The sequence below is a fragment of the Verticillium dahliae genome, genomic scaffold (assembly GCF_000150675.1).
Source record: "Verticillium dahliae VdLs.17 supercont1.2 genomic scaffold, whole genome shotgun sequence".
Lineage (NCBI taxonomy): Eukaryota > Fungi > Ascomycota > Sordariomycetes > Glomerellales > Plectosphaerellaceae > Verticillium > Verticillium dahliae.
In genome coordinates this window covers 1,769,472-1,793,440 of record NW_009276916.1, presented here as the reverse complement: position 1 = coordinate 1,793,440, position 23,969 = coordinate 1,769,472, and the positions used below count along the sequence as shown (strand labels likewise).

Genomic DNA, 23,969 nt, shown 5'->3' with positions numbered 1-23,969 from the left:
CCTGGAAGACGACCGGGTCCGTGTGACTCCTCGCCCTCGCCAGGTCCTGGTAAGAACGGCCCCAGAGCGCCGTAGATCTTGCCATATTCTGCCGCGCATGCCCTCTTATGCTCCTCGAGTTCTTGATCACGTCCAGCAGCGCCTGTGGGTCCTTGAACGGGTCACTCGCCGGCTGCGGGGGCGCCAGCGACAACTTCTCGAACCCGTCCAGCTCGAACATTCGTTTCTGGCGGTCCTCCTCCACCGATGCGTCGAATATCGTCATGTCCCCCGCAGGTCGCGCGTTCGCGTCGTTTGGTCCCGCTCCAGGTCGTCTCGCCGCGGCCTTGGCCTGTTCTGCGGCTTCGCGCCTCTTCCTCATGGCGTTTTCGAAGTGCTGCCTCGCCTCGGCCTCGTCCCAGCACCCCATGCTTTTCAACCGGGCCACCCATCGTGTGTCGTCGTAGACCATCTCCTGCATGCGCCAGGAGCACCGCGCAACGCGCATGAGGTCGGAAACGGGGAGGTAGTCGAGAATGGCGACGAGAATCTCTGCTGTCGTCAGTGCGAGTCCCTCTCGGATCGGAAGGTCGGGGCTCCTAACCCGCGGGGAGGGTCGGCTTGGAACCCAGCATCTCCGTCGCCTTCAAGGCACTGAGGATGCTGGTCCGCTGAGGGGGACCCCCCCTGCCCTTGGCCTTGTACATTGCTGTTGGACGGCGGCCAGCCGCAGGTGGTTGTGGAATCGAGGCGCTGCGTATGATGGAAGGAAATCAGGTGGTCCTCGGACTATGCCATGTCCGGAGCTTAGGACTTGTTTTCAGGGAGGTTGCCTCCTAATTGGCGACACGTTGGGGATGTTGGATGCAGGTCAGCACTATGAAGGTGCTTGGACAGGAACGATACGAACTCGAAGCCCAGCCCAGAACGTCACAGCGCGAGCTGTCGAGCAATGGCGTTGCGGGGAACACCCCACACCGGCTGATGCCGGCTGGCGACCAGCCTCCAAGGTTAACATCAGCTACGACCCTGAACCACCTTGACCACTCCCCCTGAAAGGATAATCCTTGATTTCCAAAAGCAACGTGTGCTTGAAATGTCACTGCAAGACACTACCGCAAAATTGAAAGCTCCCATATCGGAAGACGTCCGCCTTGAACCCGAACTCTCTGTTGCAACCAAACTAAGGGGTATCTTGATATGTAGGTACTACGAACTCATGTTTCGAGCTGGCTGGCGTTCTCCACCATCCGCCGCGACTCGGCTGCCTCGGCCGCCAGGAGATTCATGACTGCCGGGTTCTCTCTTCGCTCTTCTCGCGACTCCGAGTTTGCCGCTCTTGCGACGTGTCCAAATAGACATTCCCAGAGGTCTTCCTTATCAACCGCCTCCCCGGCACTTCGGTCTTTGCTCATCAGTTTCGAGAGACTTGCATTTTCCATCTCGAAGGTGTTCGCAGCTTCGAGCGTCGGTTCCAACACGTCGGGGGTGGTTTCTTTGGATTTTCCCTTGGTGACGGAGCTCAGATGCTGGAGGCGTCTCTTGACCGAAAGATTGTAAATGGACTCTTCCACGGTGCCTTCGACGAGGTACAGCCAGACCGTTGTTTCGTGCTGTTGACCTATCCGATCCACACGAGCAATGGCCTGTAATTCTATCGCTGTGTTCAGTAGCGGCTCGCATAGGAAGACGTGGCTGGCGTTCACGAGATTAAGGCCGCTTGACTGGGCCCGTCCATGAAGCAGGAAGCATTCCATGCCCGCATCTTCTTTGAAACGCTGGACCCCATTGGGCTTGTCGATCGACGTGTAGCCGATCCGAGATCGAGACAGTGCGGACCCTATGACTTGTAGGAAGTCTCGATATCTTTTGCGTGGTCAGTGACTGTGCCAAGAGGGGTGGGCCTCAACTCTTACTGGGAGAAAACAATGGATTTGGCCCCAGGATCAGATTCTCGGAGCCAGAGCAGGTGTCGAACAATGGAATCAACCTTTGTGGTCAAGGGTGGGCCTTCCAAGTCAACGTCTCTGATCTGGGCCAGCTTGTCCGCGCCAAATTCCGAGTAAATGGCTGATTTGTTGCGGGCTGTGCTGCGTTTCTTTCCTGGTGTGGACATTGTAACATCTTCGGTATGGAGAGTCAATTCTCTTGGCTTAAGTGTAATGGTGTGGAGATCGGTGATCTTGAGCTTTCGTTTGCACATGGGACAGTTGTGGTGCGCTTTGAACCAGAGCATGAGGCAATGCTTGCAGAATTGATGACCACAAACAGTGAGAACCCCGATTGTGAAGTCTGTTTGACAAATGATGCACATCTTCGGCTCATTGGCTTTTGATGCTCCGCCGTCTCGGAGGCTGACAACTATATAGATAATTGTGTCAGTGTATGTAAATCCAGAATAAAGGTAGGGATACGAGGGATACTAGCGTAAAGACCGTCGCTGTGAGCTAACCGTACAAGGAGCTGACTTACGATATCGGTGCTTCGCTTCTGCGGATGAGAGCTTGCGGTGAGCAGTCTCTGCAGCATTTGCCCATTTCGTCAAGACGTCTTGCGTCTTTGGCCCTTCATAAACATCAACGCTGTCGGATATGGCCTGCAGTTGACGATAGTAGTCCAGTCGAAGGTTCATGGCGTTGGTGAACTCGTCGCATTCCCGTTCCAGACGTTGAGAAGCTTTCGTCTGGGCTTGTATCTGGGCCTGAATATCCTTGATCTGCCTGTTCACCACTGCATGCTCCATGTTTGCTCTGCTTTCCTTCCCAGGCTCATGCGGCGGGAGCCTAGCGGCGAGAGCACGTAGTTCGCCAATCGCGCCGCGCAGACACCCATGCTTCTCTAGTGATGGTTTGACTTTGTTTCGCACGTCAAGCAGCTCAATCAATGTCTTTGGTGCAGGACCCTCGCCGTCCATGGCCAGTGCCTTTGTTGTTTGAGTCTCGTGCTTGACAAGCAGATTCTGGAGGCCAGAGATGGCATCTTGTCGATCCGCTATGGTGGCTCGAAGCACTTGAACATGAACCATCAGTTGCTCTTGTATTGCCGTGGAATTGACAAGCTCGTCGCCTGTTGTTTCTGTTTCGTTTTCTTCGTCCACAAGAGGTTGCAAGAGAAGACCAACGATCACTTCTCTCCATTCGTCGATGAGATTTGCTTGCAAGTTCAAGAAGCCATAAAGTTCCTCGACCTTTTCCACCACTGCGGCGCTTTCCAAACCCTTGACTGGGTTCGGGATCAGCTCTGGGATTGTAACGAAGTTCTGCGACGCAGCATCATTCCCTAGCTTCCGCATTGCTTTCGTGGCCTTCTTGTGGTTCTATTCAAAGGTATCAGTGTGCCTGCCAGAAATTGAATTCCATATTGCCTTACCTCTGACAAAATCTCTCGTCGTACACCTTTTGCCGTTTCGTAGCCTTCTTCTTCCAACTTCTGCAGTGCAGAGAACTCGGCAGAGTCAGGCTCAGTAAAGTCCGGGTTGGACTTGATCTGAAAACGCGCATTTGCGCAGAAGAATATGGCTCGGTGCTGGACCTCCAAAGCTGATCGAAGACGCATGAGAGCCTCGCCGACCTCAGGGCTAGCTTGGTACCTAAATTGTCGTCAGCTGTGTACTGCGCTCGACCAGGTCTAAGACGTACTCGTCCAGTCCTTCTATAACATCTTCATCAGGAGTGCCATTCGTGTTGGGCGCGGCCCCATTCTCAGAGTTGGTCCGTTTAGCAGCGTTCATCGCAGCATCGAGCTCCTGCCGGCACCTCCCAACCACTTCTTCAACTTCACGCCTCGTTTGGTTCCAGATCGCCAAAGCTTCCTTGACGAGAGGACCGTTTTCGAGCAGTTGACCATGGTTGAGTCTAGCGGTGAAGTACGCTCGTTGTTCGGTTCGAATCGAAGCGTCACTCTGCTCAATCATGGCAGTCAACACTTCGTCAACGGTGCGGAGGGGACCTGCTCTGTGGCCCAAAGCGCGGCGGTTCTGAACGCCGACTTCGGGATGCAGCGCTGCCTGTCTCAAGCGATTCAGATAAGTCCTCATGGCTTCCTCATAGCTCTTGGGATCCCAGTCGGCCAGCATAGGATTTCCATCCAGATCGACATTGCACACCTCGGCCATCTCGGCAAAGATTGATTGATAATGCTGTTCTTCAACGGCGGTAAAGGGCAGCGTAATGACGAATCGCTTTTGAGCCGGGAGTTCCAGTTCGTCTCTGACGAGTTTCTTCGTGTGCCGTATCGCAATGTCATGGAAGAGATCATGAAACAGCGGCTTGTGATTCTTGGTCAACGCTTTCCAAACTTGAGGAGATGAGCAATAAGGCTCGAATCGTAGGAAGAGTAAAAGACCTAACAGGTCTTGCACATCTTTCTTCACAGGTGTACCTGTCACTCCCCATGCGTTAACGCGATGCAAGACGCGTGCCACCAGGGCAGCCGCGCTAACGCCTGTCTCGATCATCTGCGCCTCGTCAAGACACACCCTCCACCACGAGATCTGAGTGAGGGGCGATTTGGGGCGCTCGTATTCGCGTTCTCTTCGCCTCGATCTCTCTGGTGGTTTGGTTGCGTAGTGGATTTCGGCGGTAAGCGTCCTGTAGGTAGTAACAATGACATCGTGAGCCGCCATGTTTCGGAACACCTCCTCTTCAGATTGGTTACGAAATTGAGCTCGACCAGGATAGTAGCTGACGAGCAGATGGGGGGCATGGCGTTCGAGCTCATCCATCCACTGCTGTCTCAGAGACTCGGGGCAAACAATCAGCGTAGCTCCGCTCTTGAGGAGTCTCTCGTTGTTGACATTGAGGTACGAATCCTCGTCCGCGGGTGGACGCCTGTGGAGCAGAATCAATCCAATGATTTCGAGAGTCTTACCGAGACCCATCTCCTCTGAAAGGATACCCCCTCTAACCTCCTTCTCGGCGCTCAAGAAGGCTGAGGGCTCGGGACTTATTGCATGGTACAAATGACTGAGATACCACTGCACGTTGCCGGAGCTTGCAATCTCCCCAAAACTGCGGGCGGGTTGCAAAGTCACAGGGTCCTCTACGCTCTTCAAGCCCGCTGCTGACCCGTCGGAAGGAGGCACCCAACGCATGCCCTCACGATGCAGTAGCCATTTCAAAGTCCTCTTCTGGTAGGGGTAGAGTGACGCGTTAAGACCTGGTACTTCGATAGCCAACGCAGATCCATCTGTCACTGGAGGAACGAAGGCAGCTTCGTAGAAATCCAAGGGTGTCCACGTCGTTTCTGCGGCCTGGGTTGTCGTTGTTGTTGTCTCCTCATCGTTGAAAAACGTTGATAGAACCATCTGACTGATTTCCCGTTGACGAGGCGTACGCAGTCGGAAGGGAGAGAAGGTCGCGTTCCAGTATAGCTCGAGATCGAACACGATCAGTACATTTTTACCCTGTCGTTCGATCCGAAGGCTGACAGTTGTCCAGAGTGCGCCCTCATCAACTTTTGATTCTTTGCTGTGGATGTTTATGCACGCTTCCAACGCATGACTGACAGAATCAGGGCGTAGGGCGAGAGCGGCTCGGCCTGTGATTCCAGCGGATGGCACCGACAGCTTCAGTTGCTTTGAGGACCACTGGCTGCTCACGTACGATAGCTGCAGGTGGCTGCCGACATCATTTCGAATTGCTGGCTCCTGTAGATCCAGGGTCTCCGCAGCCCGCCTACATATGGAAAGTGTTTGCCGTGTGATGAGATAGGCTGGAAATGGGTTGTCACGAGACAGCTTTGCTCGTTTCGAGGCCGGTTCATGTAAGGCGTCATTGCCGTCGGAAGTGGCAAGGGCCACCAAGGCCTCAATCAAAGCGGAAGGGATTTCATCTACAAATCAGGCATCAACATTCAATCTAACTGAATTGGCAGACTGTATCAAATTACCATTCAGGTCAACCAAAGGAAACGGCTTGGGAAGTCGGACGTTTGACTTTGAAGCTGGCATCACAGCGTCGTGGGGGTGTGTGTGCGCACAGCCGTAGAGACAGGGGACGCGTCAACACTAGACATGTTACGGGACCGTTTCGTTAACTTTTGTCGGCGGAGGACCCCTTTCTATATCACTTGACTAGAAGGATGAGGTGAATGGCATGAAAAGTCGTTCTTCATTCTTCCTTCACAAGGCAGCTACGAGGCTGTTGGCTGCCTTCTCTTATCGATAACATCTGTCACCAACGCGCCGAGGCGCAAATACAACATCTGGCTCCTGTAGTGGCGTCACTAGGTGGGTCACTTCACCGAACTGACCGACCGAGAAGCTGGGCGCGAACCAAGCGCGTTCCCTGGTCGTCTGCACTTGGTTCGGAAAGCGGGTTCTCTCAGTCCCGTGCTGCTTACATAATTCAACTTTTCAATCCGATCTGCAAATTCCCAGAGGTTGAAGGTATCCTCAGCTTGACAGGCGTTACGATCATAATCCACCTCCGCTCCGCCTTCCTCGACCACCCTTTCGCGGCATTTCATCGCAAATTACCTTACTTCAGGAGCAAATTCAGCAGCCAAAGCGAGCTGGTGCGCCCTCTGCGGTTCATCTGCTGACACTCAACCGCCAGTCTCCCTGGACGCATATCTGACCTATCCACGCGACATCAGATCCACGATGAAGGCTCCTCAGCTTCGAATCCCGCCCCTGAGCGCAATTGCTCCGCGGGTTTCCACAGTCAACACCTGCCAACTACGATGGGCCTCTAAACGAGCAACGCCGGCAATTCCCCAGCCTGTCCCTCTCGTCCCCGACGTCCCGACGCTCCTGAAGGTCCTCGGCCGCGGCCTCAGCCAATACGCCGAGAAGTTTCCCACGTGGAACTCCCTCTTCACCTCCGACTCGACGCAGATGAAGGAACTGGGCATCGAGCCGCCACGCACCCGCCGCTACCTCCTCGCCTGGCTCGAGCGCTACAGGCAGGGCGCCCTCGGCCCCGGCGGAGACTTCAAGCACGTTGAGAATGGCGAGGCGTATCTCCAGGTCGCGACCACCGAGGCACAAGACAGAAAGTGGGTCATCAACGTCCCGGCGGGCCAGAAGGCGGACGGCGCCGTACAGGGCCCGGACGAGCGCGTTCGAGGGTACCAGGTGCGCGGCGCCAGTGCCATCACGGGCCCCTATGCGCTACCCCTGAAGGCCGGTGACGGCGCAAAGGTGCAGGTCGTCGAGGGCATGTGGGAGCATAGACAAGGTATCAAGGTGGATGGTGGTGAGAGGAGGAGGACCGAGGTCCGTTACAAGAAGCGCATCGCCCAGCGCAAGGCGGAGATTGAGGCCAGCCGAAGGGGTTGAGCCGTGTGTAGAGATGGACTGTACCATAACCTTGTCACTATGTAAAATACCAGGCCTGGGGTCACCGGCATATCACCTTGAACATCTCTGCTGTCTCGAATCCACCACTGACTTGATCACTGACTGCGGGAGGCTGGCGTGTAGGAGCTTATCTGTCTTCCTCCCTGTAACAAGTACCCGATCAGAACCTATACTGTAGGTCTTGCTATGCCAGCATTCACCATCCTGGCTCTTAACCCAACAAGAATCAGGTTCTGTGTATTCTTACCTTGAGAAAGAGGATTTCGGTATTATTGGATCGACAGAAGTGTGTTATGTGGCAGGGCTATGTTGCTCCAGGCTTCCTTCATCGGGAGCCCCTTTGGTGTCCTCTTGGTCAATCCCGAGCTTAGCTATGGCGAACATTGGTCACACAGGCTTTCCACAACAGCCCCCAAACCAATACTCTGTGATGGGTATCTCAAGAATCTCCCGACGGGTAACACGGTCAATGTCGAAGACTAAGCTTGTGAATGGGTCCATTCCCTGGTTGCGAGCAGCAGCTTGCGTCTTTCACCTGCGACTATGATTCAACAGATACGGAAGCCCCGAGGCCACTTCAGTCCTGGACCTTTGTTTGGTCCATCTTCTGACATGATACCTACGCCTGATGCATGAGATGTCAGAGCTGAACCCTTCAGTCCCATAGACTGCCCTCCAATCTCAACAAGAAGGTGGGGTCGATTAGGGGGCCGGATGTTCAAGCCGCCGGCTGTTGCCACGTTTGCGATCCTTCAACGCGCTCTAAATCCAGTGCCCGAGATCAAATGCCTCGCCTCTCGCTAAGCCAACAAGGCGCAACACCTTAGGCTCCGGCATTTCCGGGAGCAGGCTTCCGCGGAGAGTCACACGGACGGTGCCCAGAACTGGCAACACCCTCTTTGACCGTCAGGAAGCTTCGAGGCACGTCACAAACGAGGTAGCCAGGGTACAGGAACGAGTTGCTGCGCTCTGTCACCAATCAGGTGCCATAATGACAATACATAGGCCTCGGCAGGCGCGTCGGACAAACATTGAAGTTGCTTACGGGCTGTGGCCAGACCGGGCAAGCGAGACCTTGCATTGGCAAGCGCAGCAGTTCGAAATGAGAGGGTGACGGGCATCCATGCGAGGCGAGCATGGAGGATTGCGTGGTTGTTGTAGCCTTGGACCTTGGATTCTAGGACTTGACTCGTTGTATAGCTCGATTGGATGTCAGGCAGAGAGCCGAGAACGAACGTCAACTCCGGCCCCGGCGCAGTGGTGTCGCTGAGTGGGGCCGACGCCGCCGGTATCTCACAAGCCTCTCCTGTGCGTATGGGACGTTTGATCCTACCAGAAGACGATCAAAACCTCCATCTTCGGGCCTTTCTTTGCTAACGGGCCGATTGTGTAACACTTTAAAGCTTAAACCAACGACGAGAAGGCACGAAGAAGGGCCTTGCGGCGCCACGAGCGTGTGTGATGTGTGTATCGGTCAGCTTGACTAAGGCCCGTCCATCTGGTAGAGCTCCGGAGGATGAGGGCCAGCGCCAGGGGTAAGCAGGGTCGCGTGGTGGCTGACTGCCTCCTGCAGCCTGCTGTGACAGCGGCTGCAGCGGGAGCCATGCTGTTGTGAACCACAGTCCATCCTGGCTACATTGGTAGGCGTTGGGTGTCATCCATCCACTGGCGGCATCAGCCTGGGCGTTGGAATGGCCAGAAGAATGAGCTTGGGGTTCTTGGGCGTTTGCACTGGTCGAATCTAGGTGTCGAGAGCCTTGCCTTGTCTCTGATCAGATACTGAATGGCTCCGATCCGTAAGGACAACCCTCCTTCGCTGTCTTGTGACGTTGCTGCAAGTCCTGAGCGAAGGCATGTCACGCCCTTGAGGCGATTTCGCTGGAAACAACAAAGTTGATTCGACGGATATTCCTGCTGGTGAACTTCATAGAGGCACACCAAGATCTCCTGGAGCACGATTTCGGATGTCGACCACTCAGGGCCCAGGGGACACGAGATCAAAGCGGGATCGCCGAAAACAGACAAGTAGATGCCTGGCGAGGAGAGCAGGTGGTGGGTATGGCGGCTATTGGGAAGGGGGTATGACGGGCTGTCTTGCACAGAAGCCGTGGGAAAGTGGTTGCCTACCTACCTACCTTATCTTGGTAGGTACCAAGGCATCAAGAACACCTTATCCAACCCCCAGGTGAGCGGCCGTTCGTCCGACATCCCTAAAATGGTGCCTATGGAATATGAACTTGGCGCAAGCGATACATCCCCCACCTTGCTGGCGAACTATAGGCACTTGCATCAGGTTCTCAGGTTCTCAGGTACTGTGACGTAGGATCCGATGATCAGCCGGCAAAATCAACTGCCCAATCGCAAGCCAGCTTCAATAAGCTTCAGGTAAGGTACCCCCCGAGGCGAGCAGAGCATCCTGGCAACCCACACTTGCCAAGGCAGACTTCCCAGGTTTCACACACCTTAAGGCAACTTCATCAGATTACTTCACACAACCATCTGAGATCGGTCAGTAGGCAACCGTGACACTCAACCGAACATCAAGGTCGACGACATAGCCCGGCTTTCCGATGCTTGCGCAGCAAACAGAAGCGATGGTGGACGACATCGATGACAAGGCTGTCACCCACCAGTGTCCCTTGGGGCCGACCCAAAGAGATCGACCGCAGCTTCAGGGCTGGAGCGCGCTGATCCCGGCACTGCCGCTTGCTTCCGTTACCTTTCATTAAGTCAGCCTGGGCTAACCTTGAGACGACCTAGTCTCGAGGTTTGTTTACCGATCATGCTTCGAAACATCTCCGTTGTTCAACACACCGCTTCGTCTTTTTGCTGCAAGGCCGTAGCTTGTCCACGATGGATGGACAAGTGGGACCAAGCCCATGCATACCCTGCTCCTGCCTTCCAGGGAGTGTCTTCCCGGAACTCTGCCAACCATGGCGGCCCGGACCACGAACCCCTCCTCGCCAGAACCATGAGCGCGTGTTGCCATCAGTCGATCAAGTCAAGGTGGTGTCGAAGTGAGGTGCCTCGCTTACGGCGCGTCCATAGTAGCGAACTCGGCCGAGTAATGGCGCAGTGTGTCTGCAGGTGCAAGCAAAGCAGCTTGATGGGCATGGCAGCCCTCCATGGCAAACCTTCGAGCCATCCGACCCACACAGAAATGGCCCCCAACACCAGCGCGCGCCTTTGCCCCGTTTTGCTCTAAGCAGCATTTATTATTGATGGTCAAATTACCTGCCATTGCTCGCCCTGCATACCTATCGGCAAGGCTCTCCTACCCCCCGGGAATTGGCAGACTGGCTTCTGAGTGACTGAGAAATCACACTGTCCAAACGTCACGGGCAATCGTCTACACACCATACAATGTCATCCTCGACATGCCATATTGGTTGCGTCGATACTTGGCAGTTCCTCGAACACTGATATTCCGGAAATGTTTGACATGATGATGGAGCCTGAAGCTAGCCGCAGCACTTAGCATGGCTGCAGAGCCTGGTCCGAAGGTAAGCCCGTGACTTCGGGAGAGGCTGAAAGGCACATGTACTGTGTCACCCACGTTACTCCACGAACTGAGTGCTCATTTCTTCGTCCCAACTTTACCAGAAGGGAGCTTGGGCAATGCCACTGCAAGTACCCCGAATAAGGATCGGCAGTCTCAATATTCGCGCTTAGGGCTGATGAGTCCTGCAGGTCAAAGCTCTAATTCACTGCACAACGGGTCCTGATGGCACAGTTGCCTGATTGGACTTACAGTGACAGATCCACGCCTACCCGGTTCAAGGGTACACAGCCAGAAGTCACGGCGGTGAAAAGAGTCGAGCGAGCGTCAGTCAACGACTAAGCAGCTCCGTGACACACTCGAGAAAACGTAGTACTCTTACGTACTGCTCTGCCCACTTTAGCTAGAATCTTAGTGACGGCCGACAAGCTCGTGGTACGTCAAAGTTTCGACGTGTCGCTCTTCAGCTGCTGCTCGCTTGCATTGGTAATCTGGGCAGTGTCTGTGGTTTTCGGTGTCCCTATTGATGCAATCATGACTGATTACAGTGGACACATCTGCATCATACCCACCCCCAGTTCTCCGGGTCAAGGCTGAGCAACCCCCGGGCTGTCTTCTATACTGCTCTAGTGTGATGTAGTGCGAATAGCTCATGGATCATCCCAAGACACCATCACGACCACATGGGCTGAAGTATGATTCGTCACGAAGAGCAGAGCAGGCTGACACCTGTAAACAGCCTTGCTCGTTTGCCTCATATGGACAGTCGTATCTCGTATACTCGAGCGGATTTCCCTTGACAGCAGACCTTGGTGGGCAGCGTATTTCACTCTGCCCAAGAAAGCCACCATGACCTCGCCGATTTGAGTATCAGGGGTCAACCCCAGGGGATCCTGGACCATCACCCTTGTGGCGCGCGCGAGCAACACCCCGCTTCCCACAACCCGGATTCAACACAGACATGCTGGTTTAACAGATTCTTGCCAAGCCTCGAAAAAGCGGCAGACTCAACTAGCTCGCTAGTACAGAGAGTTCTCCTGTCTTCTCGTCCGGCCTTCTGCCCGCCGCCGTTGTACCCTAGTAACCTCGCGGGAGCAGCCCGTTTATTCCACCTGCCGAGGCGCCTTCTCTGCCCACCCCCCTCCTCTTCAGCCTTGAATATCTGGATTGGGCTCGCCGGCGTTTCTTCATCCACATTCTCTTACCGGTTACTGATGACCTCGAGCCATGTTGTCTCCTGGCATTTGACCCACACAGAGATCGCCCGACCAGGCATGGTGTGTTCGATATCCCTTGGCCAGAGAGGGATGCCGCCATGCATACAACTGCCACATCTACACCCTCGTGTGTAAAACCTGCGCAATATTGCACGCTTCAATTTCTTCCGAAAGTCTGCCCTACGTGTAGTCGAGGCTTTCTAGAACCACTTGCCGACAGGACCAGTCTCTGCAGCATATGTTTCCGCCCCCAGTCCCGGTCCATCAACCTTTGCTCATAGCATCTAGAGTGTGTTCTATAAAAGCTAGACGTCAAGTCTGAAAGCACGGTCTTGTTGGATCCTCAAGCAAGCAACTCGGACGAACACTCTCCAACTCCTTTATACTGCCAAACACGCTGCTCCTGGGAACCATTCTTGACAGAGTCTCAGCACTTGAGCGACTGAACTATATCTCCGATACCTCTACAAGCCCCTGAGGAGGTAGCGACCATGTCTTCTAGAGCCCACAGACACTCGGAGTCGAGTTCCAGCTCAAAGAAGCATACACCGACAAAGTCCAGGACCAAGTCCAAGTCTCTCAAGACGGACGACTGGACAGACGTCACCGACCCAGAAGAGCGAAGACGAATTCAGAACCGCATTGCCCAGCGGAAATTTCGTAAGGAGCCCCGCCTCTCTTCCAACGTCCTCGCAGCACATGTGGACTAACACGATGGGGAAAATAGGAGAGAACGCCAGAGAAAAGAAGGAGATTGCGGAGCGCGAGTACGAGAACGAGATCAACTCCCACCTCACATACGACATTGCCGATCCTGATCAGGTCAATGACGATGAAGGCCCGGTATGGGGCGGCCCCAGCTTCCGCCACATCTTCTCCAGAGGTCGCGAACACGAGAGCCGTCGCGGCAGCCATCGAGGACAGTCGTTTGCAGCAGATGACCCTCGAACGGCACGCTCCTACAGCAACGCAACGGGCTACTCGTCAGGGGGAGGATATCAGCACCACCGTCACCAGGCGGTGAGCCACGCAGGCGGCAGCAGCGGCGGCGAGGAGATGATTTACACCGAGGAGTCACCGTACTACTACGACTACGACTACGAGCATCAGGCGGGGGAGCAGGGCCAGTGGCAGAGGCGGCAGAACAGTTAGTACGCCCATCGTAACGTTACTCTCCCCTCCCCTCCACCAGTTCCAGACGCCTCGCGCGAGGTTGGCGACCACTTGGAAGCAAAAACAGTATCTAACAATAGCTTCTTCAACGACAGGTGGACAGAGCCCCTCGTATTATGGCGGTCAGGGCTATCAGGACAGCAGTGTCTCGGGGCAGCCCTACGCCTATGGTTCGTCTTCTCCCGGCAGCAGCAGCATATCCTCTCGCGGGTATGGAGCGTATGGGCAGAGCCTATTTTAGGACATGTTTGACGGGGCGGGGAAGCTGGGCTTGTCAGAGGGGCCAGGCGGGAGCAGACACAGGATGGCCCATGTTGTTTTCTCTTTTCGTTTCTTTTCTTCCCAAGTATTGCGGATTTCATGTTTGGCGATCATGGTGTGTATGTGTGGATGGACTACTGTACAATCTCCTCTTCCTGGTCTCAAACTCTCTTTCAAAATTAGAACGCCCATAAGCGGGATGACATGACAAGTTCTGGTTGGTGGTTCAGGGTAGAAGCTGAAGCGGCAGTGGCACCAGGGTCGTGGGGACATGACACATGCCACTCTCTCCCCTCTCTGGAGAGTCGGGACGGGTCACTTGGCGCCCTGTCTGGTCCGGTCTGGTGTACGATTCGGAGCATCTGATTAGCGTAAGAGCGAATGTAACTCATTCGACGATGTCTTTTCTTGGGGTCCTCGTGCAACAAACGTCCTCATTGGCAGGCGCGCTCCATGACTGTCCCAATAGGCTGCTTTACTTGGCCTTACTACAAGAGGTATTCTCTTAATCGTCTCGCCGTTCAGACTATGTGATGGAACCCCCCTGGTCGGGATGTGCCGCTGATGTCAAGTATCAGCAGCCACAGGAAAGTTGGCTCGGTCTGGAATCTGTCAGGCAGACACGACAGATTCCCCGATGATTTTCCCATCCTGCCGAAAGGTCAATCGTCTCCGTGACCAAAAGCACACCTGGGAACAACAGAGGCGCCAAGCTCAGCAGCCAATGGAAGGCGTGAGTAGTCTCAGCTGGCTTTCGGGACGATTCCCATGCGGTTGTGGCCACAGTTACTGTGTAAATGGGGGTAGTATCGCCTGCTTCCAACCTTCCAGACAGCAACGAGCTGGTTGTGTGTCTGCCTGGGCTGCCGCACGCAGAGGTACTTACCTACCTACCTACCTACCTGAGGTACCTTGCCTTGCTATAAGGTAGTAGCGTAAGAAGGATCGGTATTGGAATCCCCCATGGCGCCCAGGGCGCAGCCAGCCAGCGAGCCGGACACACCTACCCACCTGTTCAGCCCAGCAGCCAGGGTGTCGAACCCGACGGATGCAAATTTGGGGGCGGTGGTGGTAGTGGTGGTAGTGGTGGTGGTGCTGGGAGCAGATGGGGGGGGGGTTGGAAAATTGGCCCGCGCTACTGCACGCTGCTTGCATGAGCAAGGCGATTTCGAGGGTTCACTGGCTGGGTCCTGGTTCGACAGGCAGACGTTGGGGTGGGCATGGGCGCCATGCAAGAACCATGGCGGGCGATCGTGATGCCTGTCCGGGTGTCGGAGGACGCCCTCGATAGAGTAGGCCTTGACGAGGCGCCCGGGGGGGGGGACGTGAGTTCCCGTGATGCAAGGGCACACCGAAGCTTCTGAGCTGGAAAGGCGACAGACAGCCTTGGGAGCCTGGAAATCTGCAAGAATGAATATCGAGAGCCTGATCACCCCCATTTGAAGCTTGCCCGTAAGAGAAGAAGCTCTGATCTCGATGACTTAGGGAATGTGCCCTTGGTTCCGAGAGGGGTCTCCGGATGGGCGAGACCCGTAGTGAGAGTCCCTGTCAGAGAGCATCTGTGCAGGCCTCTGTAGAGGTTCCCGTCACCGCTGATCGCAGGATCACTGACAGGCGGGGGGAGGGTGTTGTTGGGGGTAGGTACTACCTACCTAGGTACCTGGGTAGTCCCACCTTTGACGATCCTACTACGATTCCCCCTCTGACGTCCCGCCTGCGCTTGTTGGCTTGACAGCCAAGACCACGACACCCCGCCGGACCCCAGCCCCGCGTCACCTATCCGCCAAGGGCGATCAGCACCAATTCCTCCACCCACGCCTCACCGCCCGGCAGATTCCCAATCTTTTTTTCCCAATCCCCTCCACCATACACCGAGCTTCCGCTGCTGGCCTAGCTAGGGACATTGAAGATCCATACTTTGGTCCTTCAATCCGGATTTCGAATTTCATATGAGCAAAATGGTCCACGCAAGCATTGACCCCGCGCAGGCCAAGGCCGGGGCGAAGCTCAAGGGTAAGAACCCGATCCATCATGCGACACCATGCGCGCGCGACAAATCGCAAACTCGACGCAGCCCCCAAACCTTAGAATTGAATCCCCCACCAGGCTAACCTTCTCTTCTTCGCAGAGAAGAAGCTCAAGCGCAAGGAGGAAGCGCGCTCCGCTACCAAGTCGAAGAGGGCCCCGGGCAAGACGGAGGATGCCGCCGCCACGGAGTCAAAGAAGGACGAGAAGCGCCGCAAGCACATGCTGCAACAGGCCGACGCTCTCGAGGCCCAGGGCCGGGAGATGATCCAAACAGCCCAGGCCATGCGCGCCCGCTACGAAGCCGTCACTGAGAAGAAGGGGGTGCGTTGCGGTCCTTGGCTTTGCATGGTGAACATGTCGACGCTGACACGTTGAGATAGAAACAATCCGCCAAGGGCATCACCGATCACTCTGACGATACGACATCTGACTCTTCTTCTTCTTCTTCTTCGTCCTCATCCGACTCTGACTCTGATTCCGACAGCGACTCGTCCGGCAACGAGGACGGCGGCGCCCCCGTCGACGCCGTCATGGCGTCCGCCAACTCGCAGCTCCGCGCCGAGAGCGAAGGCTTGAGCGGTCCCACGAAAGAACCCACGAAGGCCGAGCTCGAGGCTGATGCCGACACTGAAACTGCGACGAAGAAAAAGGCCAAGAAGGAGAAAAAGAAAGAAAAGAAGGCCAAGGCCGCGGACACGGACGAGGCAGATGTTGCAGTTGAAGAGGACGTCAAGGAGAAAAAGAAAAAGACAAAGAAGAGGAACGACGCCGAGGTCACCGATGAGACGGAGAGAGAGCCTGTCAAGTCCAAGAAGGAGAAGAAGGCCAAGAAATCCAAGCCCCCCGTGGAGGCTGACTCAGAGTCCGACAAGGAGGTCGTTTCCAAAAAGGAGAAGAAGCAAAAGCGGAAGCGCGAGGTCGACGAGGACGAAGAGGCCGCCAAGGAGGACGTCAGCGCCAGCAAGAAAGACAAGAAGAAGAAGGCCAAGAAGACAGCCGATGAGCCCGCTCCCCAGGCCAGTGCCGTCGGGGGCGAGCAGTGGAACGTCGGCGGCTTGGACGGCGGCGCCCAGCGACAGCAGAAGTTCTTGAAACTGCTCGGAGGAGGCAAGAAGGGTGCCGCTGCGGCACAGGCCCATGGCAGCCGAGCCAACTCTGACATATCTCAGGTGAACCAGGACCTGGAGAAGCAGTTCAACGCGGGCATGCACATGAAGTTTGACGTCGGCGGCGGCCCGCGCCGCGGCCTCGGTGCTTAAGCCTCAACCTCCGAGCCCAATGCTCGGTTTCGCTCGTTCTTTCCACTGCTCAGCCACGGCGTTTAGGATTTCGAAAACCACCAAAAGTTTGTACACCAAGAGGGAAGGGCTCATAGTCGCAGCGACTGTGCGAGGAGCGCATCAGAAACATACCAGGACAAATCTGTAAATGAATTCATCAATTGTTGCTGTGAAGTAATGGTACGCCAATGTGCTCCTGATCCCGGATACGTGGTATCGATACACCAAATCTGATCTGAAGCCAGGCCCGTATGGCCTCTTGTTGCGGATTCGGTTCAGTCCCTGCTGGCTGGCGGCTGGCGTTCTCCTCCGGCACCCTGCTCCTGATAGCCCGCCGCCTCGTGAGAACTCCCGTTTGCTTCGCGCGCCACGCGCAGCTACGACCCCCTTTTACAGCCCGAGGCCCTCTTCGCCACCGCTGTTGTAGTCGTCACAGTCCTTCTTCTCAAGGCCGTCCTCGGCGGTTCATCATCTAGAAACCGAGCATGCGAGAAACAGGGTCGAAGACCAGGCCGCCGATGAGAATGAAGGCGAGGAGACCTGCGTGGCGAACAGCCCAGGGTCAGCCACCTGCTTGCTTGCGAGGAGGAAGGGGAGTAGACCATGAAAATTGGGGGCACATACCGAGCCAGATGGGAGAGATGGGGGATTTGGGAGTCTCCTTGGGGCGGACCTTCATCTGATCTTCGGACTTGCCCATGCGGGCTTCGTTGCCTTTCGCGAACTTGGCGTTTGCGCGGCGCTGGGTCGGTGTTTGGGCCTATTTAAGGGGGGGAACCAAGTCAGCACCATGCCCTGCATGCGTCTTCTGAATCGCTAAACTCGGTGCGATGTAACATGCGAAGCCAAGGGCGAGTTGGGAGTGTACACACCATTGTGGAATGTGAGTTCGTGGTCTGGAGAGGGAGGTAGTTTCGGATCGGAGGGATGAAAGTAGGGGTTGGTAGGCCTGGGTTTGCAAGTTGGCGAACTTTGTTTTGTCCTTAAGTACCCCAGCTGGTGGCGCGGTGATGCAGTGCAGGAGGTTGCAGAGCCGATTTCGTCGACGTGGTGGCAGAAGTCAGTCGAACGTTTCGTCGAAAGGGACAGGTGGTCGTGGAGAGAGGTCAGTTGCGCAAATGGACAGCGCGATACTTTCCCCTGGGAAATTCGTTCGACAGGGCTGATGGGGGGGGTGGGAGCTCCAGCTCGGGAGGACATGTGTTCGTGTCCGGCCGCCCCGTCGTACCTCGAACGTGCTTTCCGGGCGATTGCTTTCTGATTGGACACCAGAGGCGCGGCTCTACCGCGACGGCTCCACTCATCCGCGGGAAATGCATGGAATGCGGGGGAGATTTGCACCGCCACAGGCTCCCAGGGTTCTCTGAGGCGCTGATGTAGGGACCTGGCAAGAGCTCGAGCCTGAAAGATCGGCTTTGCGCGGCGATGGAGACCGAGAGGCGCCATGACTGTTGAGCTACGGCGATCACCACCGTGAGACGACCAAATACCGTCTTCACCACCAACGGATTCGCGTTACATCGTCGCAATACATCGCTACAGCCCGACCATACTGATGAGGCCCGTGACGACCATGGCGCGGGCGCGCTGTTCCCGGATCCTCCTCAGACCAGCGACAAGATCCTACGCGACCGCCAACAAGCCTCCTTCGGCTGTGGTATGTGATCCTGCCTCCGCGCACCTCCATCTCCCAGCCAACTAATGATCCTCTCTCAGGCCAACTTCTACAAAACTTTCACGCGACCGACGCTGAAGGTTCTCCTCATGGCGACACTGACATACCAAATCGCCTACTTGGCGTGGACCAAACTCGAGATGGATGAAATCAAGGCAGAGCGAACGCAAGAGGTCCAAACCCTCGAGGCACAAGTAGACGAGCTCAGAAAGGGACAGCAGATGGAAAAGAAATGATGATGGCAATGCGCAACTCCCGCTCGGAGGCTTGAACCAAGGGTTCGAGCAGTTCGGCGACCATCGTATTGTAGCATGCAAATATCTTCGGGCAAGAGGGAACCCTAGTGGAGCCTCCAAAGCTAGGCAAAGATGATGCGCACTCTATATTGAATGCATCATCGAAGAGTGGTCTATGGCGGGCGTCTTAAGCTCGATATGCAGGGAAGGGTGTATGAGTAGCAAATGGGTACTGACTCTGGGTGTACGATATAAATGAATATACCATTGCACTTCGTTGGACGGATGCACCAATTTGCTAACACTGTGAAGCGTCCCATAATGCGCCCTCCTTCTCGCGTCGAAGCAAAATCATTAGTGCTACATGCCGTGTCGGCTGTGCCTTGTTCTTCACAAAAGCGATTTCCCAATATTGCACAAGAACAAGGCATCATGCCTTGCCTCATTGAACCGTCAAATCTATCTAAGTATATGCGAAGTTTGCGCAGAAGTGGCAACCTCTTATGCAAACGAGTATCCCAAGACGCCAGAGCCATGCATAGACCAACAATCCTTCGTTTCCATTCCCGTCGACTTCATTACGTACGGCCACCGTATCATTAAACCCCCAATGACAGTTCTGACCTCTGGTAGATCAGGCCGATGTCCGTCCAAAAGCAACAAACATGAGCAACGACAGCGTCAGCCAGGACACCGCGGGGGCTGATGAGCCCGACGGGTTGTGCACCGAGCCAGGATAGTTGCACGTCAGCCCTTCGCCGCGGATCTGGTAGCTCGAGTTGAACACGTGCTGCCTCGGTCGTGGACACTTGAAGCCCAGCGACGAAGGGCAATTGCGAACAAGATCGTAGCAGAGATCCTCGCAGGGGAGAATCTCGCGGTATGGTCCTGGTGCTACCTCCTCGTCAATGCGATCATTTCTTGACTTGAGGTGCGCCACCTCTGGAAATTGCGCGACCATCTCTTCAGAAACCTTGGTGCCGTTTGGAAACGACTGGTTGAGATTCCGGACGAACGAGAATTCGTTGGTGCTCGAGATGTCCTCGCAACGAGGGATCGTAATGGAGCAAAGCCACTTCTTGTAGGCTACCTCGCAATCCCTACAATCGCGAGCTAGGGAGTACAATTGGTGTGATGGAGCTTCGCAGGCAACCTGCGCGAGCTGCCTCTCGAAGTAGCCATACATCTTCCTGGCATAATCGTCATAGAACCGAGCTAGCTCGGCGATGTCGAACCGCTGGTCATTCGCTGGGACCGCATATTCAGTCTCGTTGCAAAATGTAAGATCAGTGATGATTTTGCAATTATCGCCTTTGAATCGTTAGTGAGATGAGAGCCGTAGCCAGTGAAGCACATCATACCTGACTTGGTCTCGAACTGCGTGCTCTGAAAGACCCGACCTCCGCCTCCCGCGCGATTCGGTGTCTGTCGCTTGAGGCTCTCCGAACCCGTCCATACGAGATAGCCATTGTACGAAGAGCTCGCGTTTAACCCATTGAAGTAGAACTGCTGCTTCGGAAGGCCTCCAGGTCCCCTCGTCGTCATGACCGTCGTGGCCTTGTCGCCGAAGGATCCGCCCGCTTTCGCCGCCATCTGCGCATAGTTGGAGAGGCCGCACATGGAATGACGCACGCCTCTTGTTTTCCATCCATCCTCGTTCTCCACAAACATGACATACTGCGGCCCCTCATCCATGATCTTTTGGATTTGGACCGCGTCGGTGCTGTCCGTCATGTTGGGTGTAATGAGCAGAGCAGCGCTGGAGTCGCTATCCACCCAAAGAAGCCCCCCCTGGTTATTGCCATAGGAATGATAGAAATCGTCGGTCGAGACGGCTACATCAAAGTTCCACTCGCCGTCAAACATAACCTCATTGCTTGTCGGAGCTGAGATGCCAAAGAAGACATCACCGGTAGCGTTGAGCTTGAGCATCACCGCTCCCTCATCGAATGCCCTGTACGTCTGGTTCACCATTGGCTTGTCGGCGCCCGGGAGCTGGTTATCGAGGGAAGTTGACACGAATAGACTGATCTGAGGCGGATCCATGGATGTGTTGTTCCCACTCCGCTGCGGTTGGATGCAGGTGGTGGCCGATATGTAGATCGTCCTGATGCGTTCTTGTCGTCGACGAAGACCCAGGTCCTCACTTGCGCCCTCATCCTCGGTAGATGTGTCATCGTCGACGACAGGCGGCCCGTTGGCAAGCGTTAGGTTGCTCGTGTGCCTCGTCTTTACAGTGCTCCTTGACGCCACTTCGTCTGGCCAGATGCGACTGGCCTCAAAGACAAACTGTTGCGTCGTCCCGGGTCTGACATTTCGGTTTTCCTTGACATTGTTCAGAAGGCCTGTCACCCCTGGTGGTGCCCTTCCAATAATACTGCGATCGAAGGCGGGGAACTCGGCTTTGTAGGTGATGTCGAGCTTGCTGGTATCATCCAGTGGTGCGACAAGATCGTCTTCGCTTGTGTATCGCTCGTCAAGAAAGAAGCCTGGCGCATCGGCAAGTTGTTGCGCCTGGGCGAAGCCAGGTGATAAGAGCAAAAAGTATAACAGCAACAACATGACGGATGCGCCTAGCGATGCTACAAGACGGGACTGTAGAGGTGTGAATTGCATCGTAGCGCTATGCCCTCCAGGGGCGAATGCTATGTATTTTTGTTGTCCAGGTCGTTTCGAACACAACTGGAAGAGCACGATTGAGTACTGGGGAGATCGTTTGTATGCAGAGGCGCGGGTCTCAGTGGTTGCACACTCGATGATGTTCGATTAGCATGGTCGCAGTTCGGAGAGGTGGATGCCTAGGAGTGGTGATGGCTGCGGCGGATTCGATCAAGAGCTGCGCACCTGTCGCGTTCGTTGTGCTGGTGGTACGGAGGATTAGGGGTCTTTTGAAATACGGTTGTCGAGATCAGGGAGTTTCACGTTCCATGTCCAAACAGCTGAATGGCAACCCCATACATTGTGTTGCGTACGCATCGACAGGGGGGCTTGCTGACGGTGTGGCGCAGCAGCCACGGCTAAGCCACATATCTCGGGATGCATGTCTATAGACACAGTCCTAGCTCTTGTGGAGACGCACCTTTTACGTAGGAGAAGACAATGCTATCTGGCTATTGAGAGAGCGAGGCGGGACTTGCGCTGTAACTTGGTTTCGATTTAAGTTCAGGGTTTGAAATACGAGAATAATAACCCAACCACTTCGCGACACTGACACATTTTTTTTTTCATCTCTAGCTTTAACAGCAAACTATGATAGAATAATCCTAACAACGTTGGTGTTGCACCATAAACCAAGTGTGCAGTGTTTGGTGATAACGAGGGCTCCTAGTGGTTTTCTTGTACCGCAGTCCGCAAAGAACTGGACTCGTTCTCATGTTTCCATTGTCTCATAACCCCCATGCTGTTCATGGCGCCTCATGGTATCGTTGCCTGGCCGAATTGCGTGTAATGAACCAGCCTGCATGACGCAGTGACCTGCCAAAATCTAGGAAAGGAAAAATGCCGTCGTGGCGGGAGGGTGATGCCCAAGTTGATGTGTGTGCATGGCTTTGAGAGAGCAAGTTGTTTAGTCGGACTTGTCGAGGCCCTGGGCCTTGGCACGGAGTCCGGAAGCAGTAGAAGCGCTGCCTCCAGTGAAGTGCTTGGAGAGCATGGGGGCCATGAAGGAGTGGAAGATGATCTCAGCGCCGCTGCATTTGAATCAGTGACGGACGCGCATCTCTTTCGTGGGCTAGACTTACCGGAACACGGGCAGGGAGAGCCACAGGAGGAACACAAACTTGAAGACGAAGTAGAAGGGGAACCAGTAGACAACGTTGACGAGGCTCTCGACGATACTGTGGCGCATTACGGTTAGTCCGGATTCGCCGCAGCTTGGAGTGCGCATCAACTTACGTGAAGAAGGAGAACACGACCCAGTACTGTTTGCCCGATAATCAGTATTGCGCAATCAGGGAGCGGGGTGCGGGGTTGAAAAGCTTACGGTCAACCACTGGGTGTCATCATTGGTGTTGTGCGTGAAGAGCGCATCGATGGAGTAGTAGCAGGGGATGACGAAACCGGCGAGGTTGGTGAGAAGCTGTCCGCCAAGGTTGAAGATGATGAAGAAGAAGTACAGGGCGCCGAGGCCGATGGCACCGTACGCCTTGGGAACGTTGGTGGACTTTTCAATGTTGTTCAGGATGGGGTACTTGGAAAGCTGCACAGGACAACTGTCAGATATCAAGGGGGCACTGGAGTGTTTCTAGATGTTGTTACCTCGCTGTCGAGCTGACCAAGGTAGTTCTGGACACGGTCCTGGGCAGACATTTTGTCGATTGATGATGTCGTGGGAGGGGGTTTTGTGCGCTGTGCGGGGGTTAGCAAGGTGGTTTCAAGTTGGCTGGGATAAGCTCCTCAGCCATGAAGTGACCGACTTTTTCAACGTTCAGAAATATCAAGAGCTTTGTTTAAAGATGCTGCGAGAAAGAGATGCGAGGATGTAGCTGGTGGTGGGGAGTAGCTGGGCGTCGCAGTGGTAGATGCAGGAAGGCTGGCGAACTCAGGGTTGGGCAATTTGGCAGGTGACAGACAGTGACGACTGGCGAGCGAGGGAGAGGGCAGGATGACGACGTGTTCAGCTGAAATGTGGAATCGGGCCCAAGCTTGCTGGTTGCGTCAAGCTTCGGGAGGGGGAATAGAGGCGGGGCGGCACCTAACGATCTCGGGTACTTCGGCAGCCGGGCCAATCATCACTGCTGGGAAGAGGATGGCCGATAAGTGGACAAGCCAGCCACTCGATCTGTGGCCCAGCCCAACCCAACCACCCCCCTGTGTGGTGGCTGCTTGCTTGCTGATTCTCGCTTGCTCTGAGATCCACAGACCCCAACAACACGCATGATGTAAGGCGAGTAAACAACAACGCCCAGGGGCTTTCTCCTGCATATGTCGAAATTTGCAAATGTCGTACATTTTAATGAGGTCTTGGCTCACTGGACTCGACAAAAAACCTTGCGCTTAACAACTGGACGCCATCAGCAGCAAGGAATGAACTGGTGCAGGGAGGAATCGGACAAGGTTAAGCTGCAATCCGCTCTGCTGGCACCGGCCGCGGCCCGGGCTTCGTCACAAAAGTAGAACAACATAAACAAGCTTGCACATCACTAAAACTTATCAGTCAGACAATATGACCGGGCGCCATGAATCGTGACGAAGGACGCTCGATCTGTAAAATTAGCTGGTGGGCCTTTAGATTCCAGCGTGCCTATTCTGATGCATGTCCCAAGGTAATGTCCAGTAACGTCGTTGGCTCATCACGTGTGTCCCAGCCACATAGGATT

The 23,969-nt window shown here is 55.1% G+C and overlaps 9 protein-coding genes across 9 annotated transcripts in view; 4 read left to right on the top strand and 5 right to left on the bottom strand.

The window, feature by feature from the left end:
- Positions 1 to 686, bottom strand: part of VDAG_01406 (F-box protein pof6) — a gene marked incomplete at both ends in the record, with an annotated part of 4,333 nt that extends 3,647 nt beyond the window's left edge. The window contains 2 exons of the mRNA XM_009650292.1: positions 14 to 534; positions 584 to 686. Of these exons, the coding sequence (XP_009648587.1) occupies positions 14 to 534; positions 584 to 686 (624 nt within the window). The remainder of the gene's footprint in view (positions 1 to 13; positions 535 to 583) is intronic.
- A 442-nt stretch (positions 687 to 1,128) lies between these two features.
- On the bottom strand, positions 1,129 to 5,607 carry VDAG_01405 (E3 ubiquitin-protein ligase SHPRH; the record flags this gene model as incomplete). Its single annotated transcript, XM_009650291.1, has 6 exons — positions 1,129 to 1,845; positions 1,896 to 2,340; positions 2,452 to 3,295; positions 3,349 to 3,568; positions 3,618 to 5,517; positions 5,583 to 5,607. The coding sequence occupies 6 exons, from the start codon at positions 5,605 to 5,607 to the stop codon at positions 1,197 to 1,199; spliced, it is 4,083 nt and encodes a 1,360-aa protein (XP_009648586.1). The 3' UTR covers positions 1,129 to 1,196.
- A 976-nt stretch (positions 5,608 to 6,583) lies between these two features.
- VDAG_01404 (uncharacterized protein) lies at positions 6,584 to 7,261 on the top strand (the record flags this gene model as incomplete). The annotated part of the gene is made up of 1 exon (XM_009650290.1): positions 6,584 to 7,261. The coding sequence occupies one exon, from the start codon at positions 6,584 to 6,586 to the stop codon at positions 7,259 to 7,261; it is 678 nt and encodes a 225-aa protein (XP_009648585.1).
- Positions 7,262 to 12,489: 5,228 nt separating this feature from the next.
- VDAG_01403 (uncharacterized protein) lies at positions 12,490 to 13,412 on the top strand (the record flags this gene model as incomplete). Its single annotated transcript, XM_009650289.1, has 3 exons — positions 12,490 to 12,658; positions 12,726 to 13,145; positions 13,267 to 13,412. 3 exons carry the CDS (start codon positions 12,490 to 12,492, stop codon positions 13,410 to 13,412), a joined length of 735 nt encoding a protein of 244 aa, XP_009648584.1.
- A 1,978-nt stretch (positions 13,413 to 15,390) lies between these two features.
- On the top strand, positions 15,391 to 16,719 carry VDAG_01402 (uncharacterized protein; the record flags this gene model as incomplete). The annotated part of the gene is made up of 3 exons (XM_009650288.1): positions 15,391 to 15,445; positions 15,561 to 15,781; positions 15,841 to 16,719. 3 exons carry the CDS (start codon positions 15,391 to 15,393, stop codon positions 16,717 to 16,719), a joined length of 1,155 nt encoding a protein of 384 aa, XP_009648583.1.
- A 493-nt stretch (positions 16,720 to 17,212) lies between these two features.
- VDAG_01401 (uncharacterized protein) lies at positions 17,213 to 17,615 on the bottom strand (the record flags this gene model as incomplete). The annotated part of the gene is made up of 3 exons (XM_009650287.1): positions 17,213 to 17,280; positions 17,365 to 17,500; positions 17,613 to 17,615. The coding sequence occupies 3 exons, from the start codon at positions 17,613 to 17,615 to the stop codon at positions 17,213 to 17,215; spliced, it is 207 nt and encodes a 68-aa protein (XP_009648582.1).
- Positions 17,616 to 18,184: 569 nt separating this feature from the next.
- VDAG_01400 (uncharacterized protein) lies at positions 18,185 to 18,940 on the top strand. Its single transcript, XM_009650286.1, has 2 exons — positions 18,185 to 18,397; positions 18,457 to 18,940. Exons 1-2 carry the CDS (start codon positions 18,314 to 18,316, stop codon positions 18,649 to 18,651), a joined length of 279 nt encoding a protein of 92 aa, XP_009648581.1. The 5' UTR covers positions 18,185 to 18,313; the 3' UTR covers positions 18,652 to 18,940.
- Positions 18,941 to 19,285: 345 nt separating this feature from the next.
- VDAG_01399 (calcium influx-promoting protein ehs1) lies at positions 19,286 to 21,267 on the bottom strand (the record flags this gene model as incomplete). Its single annotated transcript, XM_009650285.1, has 2 exons — positions 19,286 to 19,962; positions 20,013 to 21,267. The coding sequence occupies 2 exons, from the start codon at positions 21,265 to 21,267 to the stop codon at positions 19,286 to 19,288; spliced, it is 1,932 nt and encodes a 643-aa protein (XP_009648580.1).
- A 949-nt stretch (positions 21,268 to 22,216) lies between these two features.
- Positions 22,217 to 22,959, bottom strand: VDAG_01398 (yop-1; the record flags this gene model as incomplete). Its single annotated transcript, XM_009650284.1, has 5 exons — positions 22,217 to 22,340; positions 22,392 to 22,487; positions 22,546 to 22,571; positions 22,634 to 22,849; positions 22,909 to 22,959. The coding sequence occupies 5 exons, from the start codon at positions 22,957 to 22,959 to the stop codon at positions 22,217 to 22,219; spliced, it is 513 nt and encodes a 170-aa protein (XP_009648579.1).
- Between the last annotated feature and the right edge of the window lie 1,010 nt (positions 22,960 to 23,969).

What these genes read in the sequence shown, in the direction of transcription:
- VDAG_01400 (XM_009650286.1), top strand. Translation starts at nt 18,314, where the DNA reads ATGGCGCGGGCGCGCTGTTCCCGGATCCTCCTCAGACCAGCGACAAGA. An exon ending in ACAAGCCTCCTTCGGCTGTG is followed by an intron (nt 18,398 to 18,456) that starts GTATGTGATCCT and finishes ATCCTCTCTCAG; the next exon opens with GCCAACTTCTACAAAACTTT.